This window comes from Neoarius graeffei, chromosome 1, assembly GCF_027579695.1.
Source record: "Neoarius graeffei isolate fNeoGra1 chromosome 1, fNeoGra1.pri, whole genome shotgun sequence".
Lineage (NCBI taxonomy): Eukaryota > Metazoa > Chordata > Actinopteri > Siluriformes > Ariidae > Neoarius > Neoarius graeffei.
In genome coordinates, this window is record NC_083569.1 from 78,427,994 (window position 1) to 78,446,435 (window position 18,442).

General features: G+C 41.8%; 1 protein-coding gene across 1 annotated transcript in view; it reads right to left on the minus strand.

The window, feature by feature from the left end:
* zgc:92429 (uncharacterized protein LOC445063 homolog) overlaps positions 1-17,337 on the minus strand; it is a 28,351-nt gene extending 11,014 nt beyond the window's left edge. The window contains exons 1-6 of the mRNA XM_060925008.1: positions 17,161-17,337; positions 15,390-15,439; positions 12,525-12,581; positions 6,053-6,207; positions 5,658-5,761; positions 3,366-3,418 (exon numbers count right to left, since the gene is read on the minus strand). Coding sequence (XP_060780991.1) covers positions 3,366-3,418; positions 5,658-5,761; positions 6,053-6,207; positions 12,525-12,581; positions 15,390-15,439; positions 17,161-17,224 — 483 coding nt within the window. The 5' untranslated portion in view covers positions 17,225-17,337. The remainder of the gene's footprint in view (positions 1-3,365; positions 3,419-5,657; positions 5,762-6,052; positions 6,208-12,524; positions 12,582-15,389; positions 15,440-17,160) is intronic.
* Positions 17,338-18,442: the final 1,105 nt, after the last annotated feature.

The window sequence follows — 18,442 nt, forward strand, 5'->3', positions numbered from 1 at the left end:
GGGAGGGATTAGTCAAAATGATGAGTGGACTAATTTGGTAAGAATTCCACTGAGGCAGTTCAGGATTGAGCAGAATTCCTGAGAGAGTGGGTTGGATTGGTCAGAATGCTTTCAGAAGTAGGCAGGATTTGGATTGACTGACTGATTTAAAAATAACCTTGACTCAAAACTCAATAAAAAGATTTTTAAATTGTCTCGAGCATCTGATTTCAATTAAATACAGAAACTTTCCCAACAACTTGAACAAATACAGCATGCTGTGATAGTTTGAAGGTTTTAACCACAGAATCTGAAGGACACCTTAACTAACTAGTGTAGTTAAAGTGCTAGTCTTACAAAAATGACCTCACCCCTGGAAATTATACCTTATAAAACTAGACATGTTAAATAGTTTACTGTCTAAATTGTATTTTAAAGGTCCCATGGCATGGTGGTTTGTTGATGCTTTAAACGGGCTCGTGGAGGTTTCCGGATGTTATATCCACAGCCTTTCTCAAAATGAACCCTCAGCACGTAGATATAGCCTCCTGGGAGAAAGCCCCATTTCAGCGCTTTTCCCAGTGCGTCGTTTTGCTAATGAGAAGCAGGAGGCGGGGAAGGGTAGAGGGTGGGGGCGGGTCTTATCATTAATATTCATGACATGTAAACGTGTTACCTCTGATTGGCTAACAGCACTGTGACGCTACCTCCAGTGGGTCAGAACAAGCGGATGTGGGTGTCTTACTATGGCGAGAGAGAAGGAACAAACCGCGAAGGGAAAAATACCGCACGCTGACGTCATTAAGGTGCGACGCGAGGAAATAAAATAAATTCAACAAATGTTTGGGTTTTTACTGAACAAACAAACAAATAAAATGAACGAGTGACTTAAAAAAAGAATGTGGGTGTCTTTGTAAAAACTGTTTTGATTGGCTATTATAACAGAGCATGCTGCATGCTTTTTGGTTTTGTAGCGCAGAGTACCTGGCTAACTGCAGGAAGCGGTTAGCTGCACAGCTAATGTAGCCATTGCAAGGCTAACGTGGCACGGATTTTAAAACATGGCAAAACGACTTAACAGTTATACACTTACTTGTTCGCTGTTTGTGGCTGATGCGGCAGGGATGCTTGGTACGGACCCAGGCTTCAGTGACAGTTGATGTGCAAAACCTGCCTGGTACTGTCCCAAGTTGTGGAAACATTCCTCAGGAAAATGCTTCCGACAAACATACACCGTCTTAGGTAGACTCGACGGCGTATTATTGGAGTAAATAAAATTAAGCCACTGCGTTTTCAGGGGCTCTCCCGTCGGCAGTAAAAACAGACTCCTTTCTGTGTTGTCACATCCATGTACAGCGCAACTTCCATGTTTGGTGGCAACTTTTGAGCTGGGCGGGCAATCCATACAGTGGGTGGGAATCCAGAGGGGGGGCGTGGGGATCATCTCCCTTGCTGACGTTGGCAAGGGAAGAGTTTATCAACGCGCCATTTTGACGCACCATTCTCAAATGTTGGGCATAGTTTGGTTTACACATTATGACATTTCTAGCCACTGGGGTGACTTAAGAAGGTCAGAGGACCTCATTTTAACGTTAAAAAACCTCAGAAAGTGAAAATTTCATGCCATGGGACCTTTAATACAAGACCAGGAACATGTTCTATTTAGTTGCTAAAGTTTGGCTCTTTGAGTCCGCAATTACACGAATGTATTTCTGGCAAGTTGCTGTTAATTCATAGGAAGTGACGTCATGTGCACAGCGCTTAAAAGTTCGCAGCATTTCTGGCTTTGTCTGCTTTGCAAAACGTAGCACATTAACAATTTTTTTTCATTCCAAAACAAAATTAAAACCAAAGCATGCCTCCTAAGAAGTTTGTCGTTCAAGGGTAGCTGATTTTAAAAAAAAAAAAGTGGAATTTTGATCTGTTATAGCCCAAAGTCGGCAGGACACTTACAGAATGAATTCGTACAGACAAAGAAAGGTAACTTCAAGCCGACAGGATGGTTTGGGGTCTGCTCCGTACATTTTGAAAAAGATAAATTTGTGAAGCAGATTCACACAGAAGGATCTGAGCGAGGTCTGGTACGCAGAGCAGTTCCTACGATCTACTCAGAAGCGTTATCCCAAAGAGCTCACCGCCGCACAGTAAGGGTCAAGCGTGGGTTTAGCCTGTTGCTTGGTTTTATTAGTTGTCCGTCAGATCAGTAACGTTCTAAAGTAGTTTCTATGTGGCCAAATATAATACTTCAACAGACGATAGACAATTACTGATCTAAATGTAAACCAAAACATGCTTATTCACTCTTAGTCACTTCTTCGGCCTTGTTGTCGTAAAGTTGTATAGCTTTACAAAAGAAGGCAGTGGCGCATACGACGTCACGCATGCAGCGCCGCGGAGCAATTAATCGCTGCGGTCTAATGGCGAACAATTTCGAGCCAATTTTTTTATTTAATCGGTGAACTTTACAACCTATTTGAGCATATCACACACAGAAAACCTGGGATTTTGAAGAAGAAGAAACCTTTGTCAGTCACTTCAAGCACAGTGAAATTCATCCTCTGTATTTAACCCATCTGAAGCAGTGCGCACACACTAGAGCGCCCAGGGACCTTGCTCAAGGGCACTTCAGCCCAAGGCCACCCCACGTTAACCTAACTGCATGTCTTTGGATTGTGGGGGAAACCGGAGCACCCGGAGGAAACCCACGCAGACACGGAGAGAACATGCAAACTCCACACAGAAAGGCCTCGCCAGCCGCTGGGTTCGAACCCAGAAACTTCTTGCTGTGAGGCGACCGTGCTAACCACTACACCACCGTGCCACCCACGGTGATATGCATAGTATGCATATTTCATATCATGAATGTTTAAATGGGGGTAAAGATGTGATGTTCCTCTGCCATTTTGATGATGTCATATGATCATGACTGATGATGTCCTCTGCCATTTTACTGTATGATGTCATTTTCATAAGACTAGCACTTTAACGTTAGTCAAATAAATCGTTTGGTTTTGGCTTATATGTTGACAATTCTTGACTTCCTTAAAAAGGTCTGAATATGATGCAGATTCTGATGCTGCAGTCACACCCAGTTCTCTCTGTGACACGTGGAGGCAAATTTACTAGTAGATCATTAGCCAGAAAGCTACCGGTATTAGGGAAGACACGGGAGTGTTTCCAACTTGCATAATGTGCATATTTCAAAAGATATGATGTTCCTCTGCCATTTTGAGCAGTTTATTAAAGGTTAAATAAAAACAAAAATTTTATTACACTGCATAAATGATTTGTAAAGGTCATACTGTAAGAAACCATCAATAAAGTGCAATTAATTTCATCTGGACACAGACACACAGTTGAAGAAATGCATCCACAGAGCCACCTACTGTTTTGCATCCTGCGTTTTTGCACTTAGTCCCCATAATGATACCTTGGCTCTCTGAAAGAGAAGAGCAGGGTGTTTGGTCACATGACAGGATACAGAGTGAACAATGTGTACGAAGAAAAAAGGAAGATGACGTTTCTCCACCTCAAAGCTGCTATTTATAAAAACCACAAGCGAGTAAACAATGCTGACATTATTGCACCGATACTGGGTCACACGTCCACATCACTCTGCTGTGTTTGAGAAAATCGCAGTCACAGTGAAAGAAAAACTAGGACAGTTAGCGTGATGTGCCTGAAACCACACCATTAAATTCTCGCAAACATGCAATTATTGTTTGTCTTGCAGTTCCTACACGACTGCCGTTCCTATTATTTCTAAAGAGCCCATATTCTCAATGGCCAAAGATACAAATGCTGTGATTCTTAAACTAACACTCATTATTCTATCCACATTCGCTGGATATGAGCAATCACATGCTCTGATTGGCTACTCTACTACTAGGCTATCAGCTCATATACTGTGAGTAGAGAAAAACAAAATGGCAGAACGTGTTGCTGAACCAACTGAGGATAAAATAAAGACTACTCGAAAGCAGAACACCAAAAATACAAACAAAAAATGGAATAAAAGTATTGATGGAAAGAACACATCTTTTCTTTCAATAATTATTATTGCATTTTTCACAAAATTGCGACTGTCGTTTCGCCGGTTTGTTTACATTTTAAGCGGAAATGATTTTGCCGGATGTTTTGTACACAGTTTTTATTTATCGAATTTGCAAAAAATAAAGATGCTCCATTTCTCAAAATCCAGTGAATGTGGATACAATAAAACCGTTATTCCACTCAATCTCGTCATACATGGCTTATAGCCAACTCAGCACCATGCGCCTCATCAGCTATCAGCTCATGTACGACTGATTGTGGAATAACTGTTCAATATAAAGCAGTGGTTATGAATAACGTGGACATGAATCAGACAGCAGTTTCAATAAAACTAAAAGGTTTGGAACATGCACTGGAAATATTTTAGGTTTTGTGGAAAGATGAAATAGCTCCAGTAGTGAAAAAACAAGAATCATCAGATGATGACGTATCCCCCCCCCCCACACACAAAACCCCACTCCAAATTTTCCTAAGTTGAATTGGTTGCCATGGAAATACAGAAAAATTAATCACAGAAATCCCAAAATGTCAAAAGGCACAACTCCTTTAGTCACTTAAAGGGGAACTGAAGTCATTTTTAAACTTGCTTTATTTCTTAATTAACGTGTTATTCAATTACATTTTCGGTTTCAGTAACCTTATATCGTGACTCGTATTGGCAACTAATTGCAATTAAATATTATCCTTATCGGCCTATTCGGTTTTTAGCCGTGTTGAATTTAGTTTGTTTGGTCCGCGGCAGGCGTCGCTTATCCGCGCGATCTTCATGAGACTTGTGCGAGACTTCGAAACGTCAAGTGTCAGCCAGGTGTCAGTGCCGCCATTTTGAAAACTGTTTTCCAAACGAAATATTGCACAAAAACAAGTTTAAATGACGATTACTGCCTACTTTTTTCAAACTTTCCTGACTGCTATCAAAAACAAAACTTCTGGCTTGATTACATCAGCATTCGAAAGAGGGCGCGCGCGTCTTTTGACAATGTTGGCCACTTTGATTTCCGCTGTACGTTTTACTTCTGTCTTACGATGTCTCGCACAGGTCTCAACGAATCTCGTTTACAGCCATTGCTTTGACATATGGACTGATACATTACAGAGCATATTTCAAACACTCAGAACTTGCTCTAGCAGTGACAAAATAGCGATCAAAGATGCATTCTTACAGTTAATAAACTGAGAGAAATAGAATTTTGATAATTAAAAAAAATTGCCTTCAGTTCTCCTTTAACCTAACTGTCAGGCTTTGTGAAAAAATTCCTAATAGTTTTTGAGTTATGCTCCGAAAAACATTTATAGATTGATGGACAGAGTGATCGCTATATCCCTCCGCATTATATGCTGGGGGATAAAAAATATGGCACATATGGATCATATAAGTGGCTTATGTATCTGTAATGCAATCATAAAATGGTCCTGAGCTGCAAAAAGGTTATTCTATCTAACCTAGAGAACCATGAAATGCAAGATCTCACTCTATCTAATCATGAATGTGTTATATATTAGTTATATTCATGGCACTGGAGGAGGAACAAGATGAAACTGAAGAGAATATCGGATTAGGGGAATGTCAGAGCAGGTCAATGATGTTTAACATGCACATGGAGTGATGAGAGACATCAGCTCACCGATCTTCTCCTGCTTCTCCCGCTCACTGAGCTCCATTTTTTCCAGGATCTGAGCCAGAGATGGAGACACCTTGACTTTCAGCTTGGACTTGGGCTCATCAGAGCTGAGAGGCAACAGATACACAACAATATTACACTCCTTTGAGAGGAAAAAAAAACCCCACACACTTTCAGCATTCAGCAGACACCCTGATCGAGAGCGACTTATTGAAGTGCTTCGTAAAAACATCATTACGCCTGGACACATTCGTATAAGGAAGAACACTGAGGATTTTAGGTTTTAAAAAAGCTGAAGAGAAATGATCTTTTGTTTCTGCTGTGATGCAGGATTTAAAGTAGAGGACAGAAAGCTGTTGGATGATAGAGCGAGCGAGCACACATGTGAGTGTGTGTACCTGGGTCTCTCTTTCTCCAGAGCCTCAGCAGATTTGGGGCCCTGGTAGATGATCTCCTTGCTGCTATGGAGCTTCTGCTCTCCTTTATCAGACCTGAACTCTGGCTTCAGAGGCGCTTCAGGCTTCACATTACTGTGGCGGCCATGGGAACAACCCTGAGGATCATGGGATATGATTAAAAAGTATCAAACATTTATATTTGCATTACACAAATGCTTTACATTAAGCTGTAAACCAGCAGCAGGAAGGTTTTTATTTATGCCAGAGGTGCAAAGACAAGAGTGCAGTCAACTTCTGGATTCTGATTGGTCAGAAGGTCGGGATTAAATTTCTCCAACAGCAGCTCTGTCAGTAGCGCCAGCAGTAATTCAATCACAGGTTTATATTTAACGTGCTCGTTCTAATATTTTATCATTTGTATAGTGACAGGTAATAAGCTTGTATGGCGGACACTTCGCACAATCTAAAACTGATAAACATTAAAAGAAAGAAAAAAGTGTATGATCATTAACATGGTGACAGTTTCTATGTCGTGACATTTATCAATCATTTATGGGAAGAGTCTCCAGCAACAGCTTTTCCAGTTTCTCTTGAACAGGATTTTTTTTCCCCCGTCTTATTAACTTTAACAGAGAGGAAAAATATAATTGCTGTCAAATTGTAGTGGTGCAAGAGGAAACGAAACAGCTTGGGATTTGCTGTTATAGGAAAATAATCAACTGCAGGGTTATAACCAGATGTCACAAAAGTGCACACATGCTTTACTTAAAAGGTCCTGACTGCAAAGTCATCTGAAATTTTTATTTTTTAATTTTTTGTGTACGGCATTTTCTTATGTCCCGCAAGAATTATCATGCGGACGAGATGTGATCATTTTGATGTGCTGAGGGTTGTTTTTCTCCGTTTTGGGACCGAATATCCTCCCTCTTGAGGTAAACAGTACAGCGCTATGGAAATAACCGAACACGAGGAGCTTTAAATAATCGGCATAACTATGGAACTGGATCACACCAAGATGGCGACATGGGGAAATCATCATGACTACATTAATCTCGGAGAGTTTTGAGTCACAGGGATGTAATTTGTGGTTGACATTTGCGAATAGATCTGTGAAACCAAACACAAATATTTCTTCTCTGTTACTGCTTGTGTGTTATTGTTTCTTTCTCTGCAAGACCAAAACATTAGGTGTATAACTCCATACTCAGGCTACATCCACACGACAACGGCAACGAGATTCTTGTTTTTAGCGGGTAAAAAAAAAAAAATCGTGTCCACATGGGCAAAGGATCAGTAAAATATCAGGTACATATGGCAACGCAACGCTTGCTGAAAACGATGCAATACACATGCCACACCTCTACGTGCACTGTAAGACGGTCCCATCGGAGACACCAGAACAATAGAAGTAGGACGCATGCGCATAAACCCCTTCTTCTACCTGGCGTGCTGCTTGTTCTAGTCATGTGGTTATGACGTCATCGTAAACAAATCCGTTCTACTCATCCAGACGACTTCGCAACAGCGCCGTTGCCAGATTTTTCCACTCTGGAACCCATTCTCAAAAAATATCGTTTTGGGGCACCCAAAACGCCAGTGCCGTGTGGACGCCAGGCCGAAACGATAAAAATTTTTTATCGGATTCACCTGAATCCGTTGCAGTGTGGACAGGGCCTCAGACTCGCCAATCCAAGACAAGCGGCCGTAAATTTGTCGCCAGGTTTCACGCCCGTTTCATCCTTCAGTCGATTCCAGCGGTCGATCTGTCGCTTCACAAAAATTCTTTTGGTTTCTAGCACTTTTCTGGCACATTTGGTAGCTGATTCGCATCCATATTTTCCTTTCTGCTAGGATACATGGTGTGTGCAGCAGCATGACTCCTTAATTTCAATTCAAGTCAACGCAAAACATCTCGAAACTCCAACAGCAATAGAAAGAGAACGTTTTTGCCCAGATGTGATGGAGTGCCCGTCACTATGGTTGAGTATGTGCTCTGAGTGCCATACCAACGAGCCACGGTGCAGGTTTGGCATCCTGTAGACTAGGGTTCAAGGCAGGATACCAAACACTTTGTTACAGTTGATGTCAGGAATGGGATGGCTTGCCGTTAGGCCATCGGAGGTGTGCCCTGTGTGTGAGACGTACGAGGGATCCCCACGATAGGTGACCCCTGTGCGAGGGACCCCAGAGATGGGTGAAGCATGAGTGTGTGGGGCACCCTGGTTTGGGAGAAGTACAGCTGGGGTATGTGTGAGGGATGCCTCTGTGTGGGAAGTGCACGGGTGCACCTCCTGAAGGGGAGGGCAGTGTGATGGTGCCCGTCACTATGGTCAAGTATGTGCTCTGACTGCCATACCAATGAGCCTGACTCTTTGGCGTTGTGCTTAGGGTGCAGGTTTGGCACCCTGTAGACCTGGGTTCAAGACTGGGTGGGGTGACTGCTCTCTCCCTTTGCTACACCAGAATTCAACTTTGCATTCAGAACCTTTAAGTGGGTGGCACAGTGGTGTAGTGGTTAGCACTGTCGCCTCACAGCAAGGGTTCGAGCCCAACAGGGGCCTTTCTGTGTGGAGTTTGCATGTTCTCCCCGGGTGCTCCAGTTTCTCCCATAGTCCAAAGACACACGTCCTTGGGCTGAAGTGCTCTTGAGCAAGGCACCTAACCCCCAGCTGCTCCCTGGGTATGCGTGTTCACTGTTTCAGAGGCATTAAATGCAGAGAGGAATTTCACTGTGTTTGAGTGTACATGTGACAAATAAAGGCTGCTTCTTCTTCCTTCAAGTAGAAGTAGAGATACTTCATCTCATTATCTGTAGCTGCTTTATCCTGTTCTACAGGGTCGCAGGCAAGCTGGAGCCTATCCCAGCTGACTACGGGCGAAAGGCGGGGTACACCCTGGACAAGTCGCCAGGTCATCACAGGGCTGACACATAGACACAGACAACCATTCACACTCACATTCACACCTACGCTCAATTTAGAGTCACCAGTTAACCTAACCTGCATGTCTTTGGACTGTGGGGGAAACCGGAGCACCCGGGGGAAACCCACGCGGACACGGGGAGAACATGCAAACTCCGCACAGAAAGGCCCTCGCCGGCCACGGGGCTCGAACCCGGACCTTCTTGCTGTGAGGCGACAGCGCTAACCACTATACCACCGTGCCGCCCTGTAGAGATGCTTGTTTAAAAAAAAAAAAACCTCTGGTAAAAGTAGAAGTACTGATTAAACTTCTTTACTCAAATACAAAAGTACAGGCTCTGAAATGTACTTGAAGTAAAAATTAGCCCTTTGAAGAACATTTCTATTAGCTGTTTCTGTACAATGCTAACTGATCCTCACATACTATATGACATAATTGAGGGGTCGTCATGTGCACACGCAAAGAGCCAAACCCACCCTTTCCTAAATTAATTATGAAATACTGTATATAAGGTGCTCCACTACAAATATGTTATTTGCAAAGTACTTTATCACAAATAAATAATACACTTACACGTGCAGTTGATTGACTACCAGCTACGAACCTCAACAACCCAGCTGTATAACAGTAACTTATAGCTAGCCTTACCTTACTAGCTTCTCTTTATATACTTGCTAATAACGTACGCTAAAGTATAAGGTATTTAAATTGAACAATTTGGAAATGTTTACACAAAAACCTTCACATTTAAAAGTCCAAAGAAAACCAGTTTGCCAAATTTGAACACAGCTCATGTTTTGATTTAGTCAGGTGTTGTGAGATTGGTTTTGTGTAACCAGTGTCGTCTTTTCTGTGTTATTGTCTCATGTTGATGTTGAGATGGCGATCAATGGTGCAAAATTAAAAAAAAAAAAAAAAAAAAAAAAAAACAATAATGCCCCTCAAATACATTAAACTAAAGTAATTTAAAGTAATGAATGTGACTTGAAAACGTAATGAGTAGGAAGTTCAGATCTGTGTGTTAAGATATAGTGCATAAAAGAAAGTTGTTTGAAAAATAAACACTCAAGTAAAGTACAGGTCCCTGAAAACTTTAGTATAGTAACGAATTATTTGTACTTTGTCATGTCGCACCTCTGGTTAGAATCAGAATTACTTTATTAATCCCCGGAGGGAAATTCAAATTTGCTACCAAGCTCCTGAATTGGAGAAGTAGTAAACATGTCTAAAAATAGAGGATAAAATTGTCTGAAAAAAAGAATAAATTAAATTAAAGTTCAATAACTTAAAGTGCCATTCCACCATTGGATGTATTCTTTGGCATAAAATACAATATATTTTGACAACATATATAAATGGTATCACTAGATAGAGAAATCTTTTAGCTTCAAAATGATATATCAAACATAATTTTTTGACAACGACAAGTACCGTAAAATACCAAATAATAGCCGAGTTCCAATTAACCGCCGAGTTCCCTTTAACGGCCGGGTGTACGCATGTGTTGTGACAAATAAAGGCCGGTTCCGAATACTCGCCGGGGTCTTAAAAAAAAAAAAAAAAAAAGCGTCCGAATGTTCTATCTAGAATCTTGAGGCCCAGCACTTTTCTGGTTTTCTGGTGTTTAAACGATTTTGCATTGCATAGTTTTCTACCGAAACAATATGAATGAATGAATGAAATTATTTCTATAATACTGTTTACAACATTTTGTTACGTGATAATAAACATGCCATTTCAATGTTATAATCTTGGTCTACCGTAATATTTCTTGAGGAATGCAACTCCGTAACTTTTGACAGATGTCTTAGCCACCCCTTTGGGTATACCCAACGAAAGCCAGCGTGTGTGGTGACAGTGAGGACTGCGGGTTTCCAAGGTTGGACTGCTGCTTCTGTTAAACGACCTAAATTGCCGAATGCATGCGTCAAAGCACACACTGAGTTTTATTAAAGACCTTATACCATTTCACTTGCCCTTACCCATTCGGATCTGGAAGACGCTTTACAAAAAAGGTGAGAGCGTTCTAACATGCATTTCAGTCTGCTCGCGGCCAATCTAATCCAAGGGGCCTTTTCAACAAGTAATCTGTCGTGCAAGTTGGGCAGAAGCACGCGTCAGGCAGGCAACATGTAGGCCTACAAGTCAGTAACCTATTCAACTAACTTTCATCCGAACTTTAAGTTTTCTACGGGGTCGAGCCACCGTACCAACTCACTCGGGGAATAGGCTCATATCGGCCAAATAGGGAGACGTCTTGGAGAGAAACGTGAGAATGCAAGATGACAGTATGTAGCCACTGCAGGTCACTTATTTTTCAGCATAAGAAAAAACCCTTTGGTTTGACACTTCGCACCCTAATTATGTTGCTTCAACGTCGCGCCCTCCATGCAATTTCAGATTGACAGACATCGCGAAGCGCAAAGGGTGGAGGCTGCATGGGTGAGGGTGATAGCAAGTGACCATAACTTTGCAGAGTAATTAAATCACAGTGCTGCGCACAGACAATGGTGTGGTTTCTTGATTATTTTGTAAAGCATGCGCTTAACTAGTCATTAACAGGAAAAGGTGTGTGATTTATCCTTTATCCACCCCGACTGTGCCATGCGAAGATGCATTCTGCGTCTTCAAAATTCCCCGAAGTCGGCACCGTGCTATCTGTAATCTAACTCTAAACAAACCAAGTTATACTGGTTAAAAGTAGGCCTATCTGAGAATGATTTTTTTCCCCGTTTTGAGGTAGATTTTGGGGAAGGTGTTTGTGAAGAAGGAATTAATCGCCTGTTCCAAATAGCCGCCTAGTCTCTAATACGCGCCGGGTCTCTTACGTGATTGAGACAAATAATCGCCCGGGCTATTATTTGGTATTTTACGGTATATTAATTTTGCGACCAAAGTCACCTACCCTTTTAATTTCTGCGCGTGATGTCATCAGCAGGATCCCCTTCTTGTGTACCACGTGACGTGGCACATATCAGCAACGGCGGATAGAACGCGATAAAAATACCAATAAATCTAGCTAATACCAATAAATCTAGCTAACTGAAAGATTAACTCAATTTTTCACAATTTTTTTGGCCCCCATATACGAGGAGAAATGACTCTCACTTTGGGGGTTTCCTGGTCTAAAAATAGACCGACACGTGGTACACAAGAAGGGGAACCTGCCGATGACATCACGTTTCACTACCGTGCGGAAATTAAAAGGGTAGGTGACTTTGGTCGCAAAATTAATATACTTGTCATTGTCAAAAAATTATGTTTGATATATCATTTTGAAGCTAAAAGATTTCTCTGTCTAGTCATGTTGTCATAAAATATATTGTATTTTATGCCAAAGAATACATCCAATGGTGGAATGGCACTTTAAGTAAAAGCAAAATTAAGTGATTTTATATACAATGATTTCTATATACATATATTGCACCCGAGTTAAGGAACTTTTCACAGTAACACGGAGTTTTCTTTCTACTGGAGCACATCACACAAAGCAAAATACATAACTGTTGGAATACAGACTTGAAATATACACTGGAAGTGTATCAGCTACCTTGATTGAGAGAAACTCGGAGAAATCTGTTGTTCTCTTCTTACAGCAGGACCAGCCCTGAGGACACGGGGACACACACACATTACACTAGAAGCCACAGATCATCAGTGCTGACCAGGAAAGCAAGCTGGTACCCATGATGTTAAAAACATGCATAAAGGATGTCCTGGTGTATTAAAGACAAAAATAAAAATACCGAGTGAGAGGAAAAGTACTTTTAGTGGTGAATTCCCACAAATAATATATTAAAGCTGGACGGCCTTTTGATTTCATAAAATCGGTGAAATTTCGTTCCCTCTGAAATTTGCTCATTGTGATGCATGTTTATTTCTGTAATATCTAAAAAAACAAACAAACAAAAAAAAACCAGGCTATTCTGTGGCTGGGAAGTTATTTAATTTGAGGGGATTCCTGAGCAAAGTCCGTATGCGCATGCGCAGGTTGACCTTTGAGCGTGCGCTGACAGTTCCATCATTCTGTCGCTAAACGAACAGCTGATCACACCGAGGTGCTCGCTGACCGCCTATATTTATTAGTTTGGTCCTGCGTTTCCTTTCCTTCACAACATAACGTCTTTTCTTCTCGCTTTCCGTTACTGTAGTCGGTCTTTCACATTTCATTCACACACTCATGTCCTCCATTTTTCTCTCCTGTTTCAAATTTGTATCCCACAATGCCTTGCGCAAACAGGGAAAGACCACCACGTCATGCATGACGTAGTAGCTTGTATAGAGTCATGGTGAAGCAGGAAAAAAAATAGAGAATTTAGGGCCGTGTGGCTCTAAATTCATTAATTGTTCTAATTAAAATTGAAAGTCTGATTCGAATTCAGTAGCTTTCAGTCCACTAAACAGAAATAATTGGGTGTCAGGGAAAATTCTTTTTATGACCTACACTTGAAAAATCTGAAAAGCCGTCTAGCTTTAAAGGTTTTGTTCGTAATGTTTAAAAATGTTCCTATAAAATGATTTTTAATATTCCTTTCTGGCTTGGAAAAGATCTCTGCACTCAATTTCAGCCATCTTTTCTCTCACGTCCAACAAATACAATTTCAGCAGAAAGATCCGAGTGCTTGAGGAAGTGTGAGACTTAATAGTTTTATGTTTGTTGATTGCAATTTAATTTGCTTTGCAGGAACCTGTTGGTGACACTTTGCCACACACTTTCTGTAGATCATGTAAAAAACGATTTTGCAGCACAAGGTCTCATGTCTGATTCAGTTTCTGTCGATATCCCTCTGTTCCAGCTGATCAAGCACAGATTTTATTTTCTCTGCGGAAATGCAGTCGAATTCCAGCTTGTGCTTTCTTTTTAGCATCACTGTGGCATTTACATGCTACACAATGAGGCATACTCAGGGCTTAATTTGAGCCGGAACATGACGGAACAAGATCCGGAACCTCCGCCGTCGGATCCGGCAGCTATTTTCATTTCATTCGGTGTTCCGCCAGCTATTTAAATGGATCAGATCACCTCCGTGACCATCACAAAGGGGAAAAAAATTCAAACAATAAATTAAATAAGTAAATAATTTGTTTAGTGTTCGGTTTTGATTTTGATATCTGTTGTTGATTTCTCTCCTATGACATCCACAAAATCTATGCGAAAGGGGAGGGGGGGGGACATGGGGTGTATATACTTCTGCTCAATAGAATACCGGGTTTTTTGTAGCCGTTAGCTTGCGCTGTGGAAAAAATGGCAAAAAAACAAGAAAGCTTACTAAAATTTTTCAAAGTCCCAGGACAGCTGGATCCTAAACAACCTAAAATGGACGACGTTGGACACAGTGCCACTGCACCAGCACCTGCTGCAAGTGTACCAGTCCGCGGGAACGATCAAAAAGAAGATGAGAAGAATGATGGTGGTGAAGCTAGAAGTGTTAGCGCACCAACTGCAACCGTCAGAGGGAATGAGGATGAGGATCGGGAAGATGAAGGGAAAAAAGGTGACTGGTAGGCTACCGTACATTTCAACAGGAATGGACAGAGGAATTCGCCTTTGTGGGGTGAGAGGGTTCTGCTTTGTGTCCAATAGGCCTATACAATGACAAGATTGCATCGATGAAACAATGAAATAAAGCGGCACTTCGAAACACGCCAAGCTACGTTTGCGTCAAAATATTCAGCGGGGGACAGGAGGAAGACGGCATGTCAAGAGCCTCTTCATTATGAAAAAGAGTATATTACATTCAAATTGTTGGTCATACGTAAAAATGCATTTTAGTTGTTATTCAGCGTCACTTTTTATACGTGGCTCTCACAAAAGCGTATTTGAAAATATGTGGCTTTCATGGCTCTCTCAGCCAAAAAAGTTCCCGACCCCTGCCTTAACGTATGTGTGGAGAGCGAGAGTGAACTTGAGTGCCTGTTTGGAGAACATTCTGAGCGTTGTCCGTTGTTGTCCAGGATTTGATAACTGGTGCTGTTGCAATACGTCATGCAATAGGCGTGTGCGTAAAGTTATAGTAAACCACCCCCCGCCTTTTTTTTTTTTTTGAGTCGCCGGACCCACCCACCTCCTGCGTTCCGGGACCTCCCACTTCACAAATTAAGCACTGGGCATACTTCTTTAAAAATTGATAAATTCGCTAAAATACTTGTAAAACTAGCAAAACTCCGATGTAAACAGAGAATATACACGGCTGAGTTGCTCCAAGTGTCCGCTACGTGACGTCATCGCATACGCAGGAAGCCCATCTGATATTTCAAAGAAAATGAATTTTTCTCGAACACTATTTGGTCTCTGAAAATGAAAGTTTGATTTTTGAAACCTGTGAATACTTTTCCTTAAAATAAGTTTGAGAAGAAATCCACTGAAGGATCCCTTTAAGTTTCAAATTGTTTAAGACACTCAGTATGTGTACACCTTCAAGGCATCGTGGAAGATCGGCACTCCAGAGTGAAAACAACAGGCATCTAAAACACAGAAAGAAGAGACAACAGATTACACATCACTTCTCTCTCATGTGCAGTCAGTCACACACCATGCTGCTCCGTCCCAGCTACAGGCAGCCAATCAGAAAGCAGAACAGGGGACATTCATGGTACTCAGGAACAGTTGAGAGTCGATCAAGTCTTCTCTACGAACACGTGGGACAATCACAGCTCCACTCCTCACTGTGCCAACACATTACTTTTTCTTTTACAGCCAAAAACAAATCCTGGATTGTCCTCCCCCGTTATTGTTGTCGTTATTTTTAATTGCTTGAATCTCAGTGTAACTAAAGACACTTTCCTTAGCCGACGGTTTCCTGAATGAAATCTGCTCTAGAAATCTCATGCTGAGTTTAACTTCAAGGAAAGTACAAAAGTAGTAATAAATCACTCTCGTCACAGGTAACCATGGGCGCCGCCATGGGGGGGAAAGGTTAGAACAATTCTAGGGGCCTTTTAAGGGGCTGATAATATGCTTTTAATAAGACTTTTGAAACAACAACAATGCAATATTCCATCTGGTAAAATGAGCTAATTGAACAAGGTTGTCTATTTCTTGAGTTCTTCAACATATTGTCATTTAACCCTCCCCCTTTTGCGAAATGGTACGGTCCAGTTCTGGTAGAAGCGCGATGCGTTAAATCTGTGTGCTGATCAGTGCAACGCTACTTGCTGCTGTGTCGCGGTGCAGCAGCAGCCAGCCAGCAGTGGAGTGCGTACAGTCTATGATCGCTAAATATGAAGAGTGGCTGTCAAAAACGCAAAGAAAGGCAGCTGAAAGCTGAGAGGGACCAGAGAGGCAGGCAACTGGTCACTCAGTTTTCCCCAAAGAAAGGTAGCTAATTGCTCACATGTGTGTTCAAAATATTAGCGAATGGTAAATGAACAGTATGAACGTGGTTGGATTAGCCTATCAAGAGAACACTTTTACAGTTTGTACAGTGATATTTTTTCCATTTTAATAACTGAACTGACTTGTGTGATAAACAAGATGAAATATTACATTATGCTGGTGCTAATAACTAGTGCTAATAACCAGTTTCATAACTAATGGGGTGCCCTAAATATGCACAGATTCAGCCTCAGGGGGACCTCCGCCCTACCAAACCACTGAACCCCCCTTTGGAGAAGGTGAGCAGCGATACAACCCATAAATGCTTTAGGATTGACGTTTTTAATGAGCGAGCGCCATATACAGTTTGCTAGATTAAAGTGTTGCTTAGCAGTCACATCACACATTTCACTACCAATTGTCCTAGCACAAGAAGGCATGTGGCAAAATCTTGAATTTTCATTTGTGATTGTAAATGCACCAGAATTAGTCACTGACCAGTTTTCATCTAGTCCCTGGTAGGTTAATACATAAAATGTAATAAAGTCACAAACTCAAGGTCCATGGGCTATCAAAAGTCAAATAATGACAATAGCGCAATTGTGACGAGGGTGGGCAAAGTTGGGGGGCCCAAAATTCTAATCTTTCATGGGGCCCAAAATTTCTGGCGGCGCCCCTGCAGGTAACAACACTGTAATAAAAAGATTCATTGCAAAGTGGCTGTGCACGTCTATATAAGATCAGGGAGTTTAACCACACGTAGGATTCCACTGGTCAGGAAATGGTTGAGCTTTAACATGGACTCGAACTAGATACACGAGATCTCATGCATGAAAGTTTCATTAACAAAACGTGGAAAAGGAAGTCTTACCATCAGAGTTCTTATCCTCATCAAACCTTTCACCACAGCCTCGGTTATAACACAGCAAAGCCATTATGGTCCGATTCGCACTTCTTGTTTTCAGAAACTTCTCTCATTGAACAGTTGTTCTTCTGGTCCTCTCCTGGAGCCTTAAAACACTCCTCCTTCTGCCTTCCTCACGCTCCAGAACTTTCAGTCATGAACAAGGAGAGATCCAGAAAGAGCGAGAGAGAGAGAGACTGAATGAAAGCTATAAATAGTCTGAAGCCTTGCAGCTGTTAGGTTTTATCTGAAGAAGCTGACATTCCTGATATCCGGGGCAGAGAGCTGAGCACCTCATACTGACACAGAGCCAGAGTCAGCAAAACAAGACTGAGGAAAGGTATTAAAGTAATTTCAAATTATTTAAAAGAATCTTTAAAAAGTGAGACATTTTATTTCAAGTTTAGTGATGTGGTCAAGTCTGACAGAACTGTGAAAAGAGGTCATCACCGTGTAGAGGATCATACGGTGCTTCTACATCAGGGCACAAGCGTCTAAAAATGAAAAAAAAAAAAAAAAAAACCTTTGTTTTACAATAAGTTATATTGCCCTTTCTGAAATCCAACATGGCAGACAGTGGTTAGTGCTGTCACCTTACAGCAAGAAGCTGCTGGGCTTGAACCCAGAACAAGACGAGGGCCTTTCTGTGTGGAGTTTGCATGTTCTCCCCGTGGGTTTCCTCCGGGTGCTCCGGTTTCCCCCACAGTCCAAAGACATGCAGGTTAGGTTAACTGGTGACTCTAAATTGACCGTAGGTGTGAATGGTTGTCTGTGTCTATGTGTCAGCCCTGTGATGACCTGGCGACTTGTCCAGGGTGTACCCCGCCTTTCGCCCGTAGTCAGCCGGGATAGGCTCCAGCTTACCTGCGACCCTGTAGAACAGGATAAAGCGGCTACAGATAATGGATGGATGGAAAGAAATCCAACATTTCCCTAAACAGTGTGTTTCTCCATCAGAGACGCGTTCAAGCACCATCAATCCCTTTAGGACTCCAAGAACCCAAACACAAGGGCCCTGAAGAACATTTTCCCACTAAAAGTGGATGAGGACAATGTTTACTCATCATACTATGATTAAAGTGAATTCTCACCATCATACTGTAATAATTTTGCTCTGGATGATCAGACTGTCGAGAACCTGTGTCTCACTCGGTGCTTAGATCACAGGATCTGAAAGGAAGCGAGTGACTGAGGAGCTGCATGAACAGCATTACACTATTACGCTGCACTAATAAAAGTGACATCTATG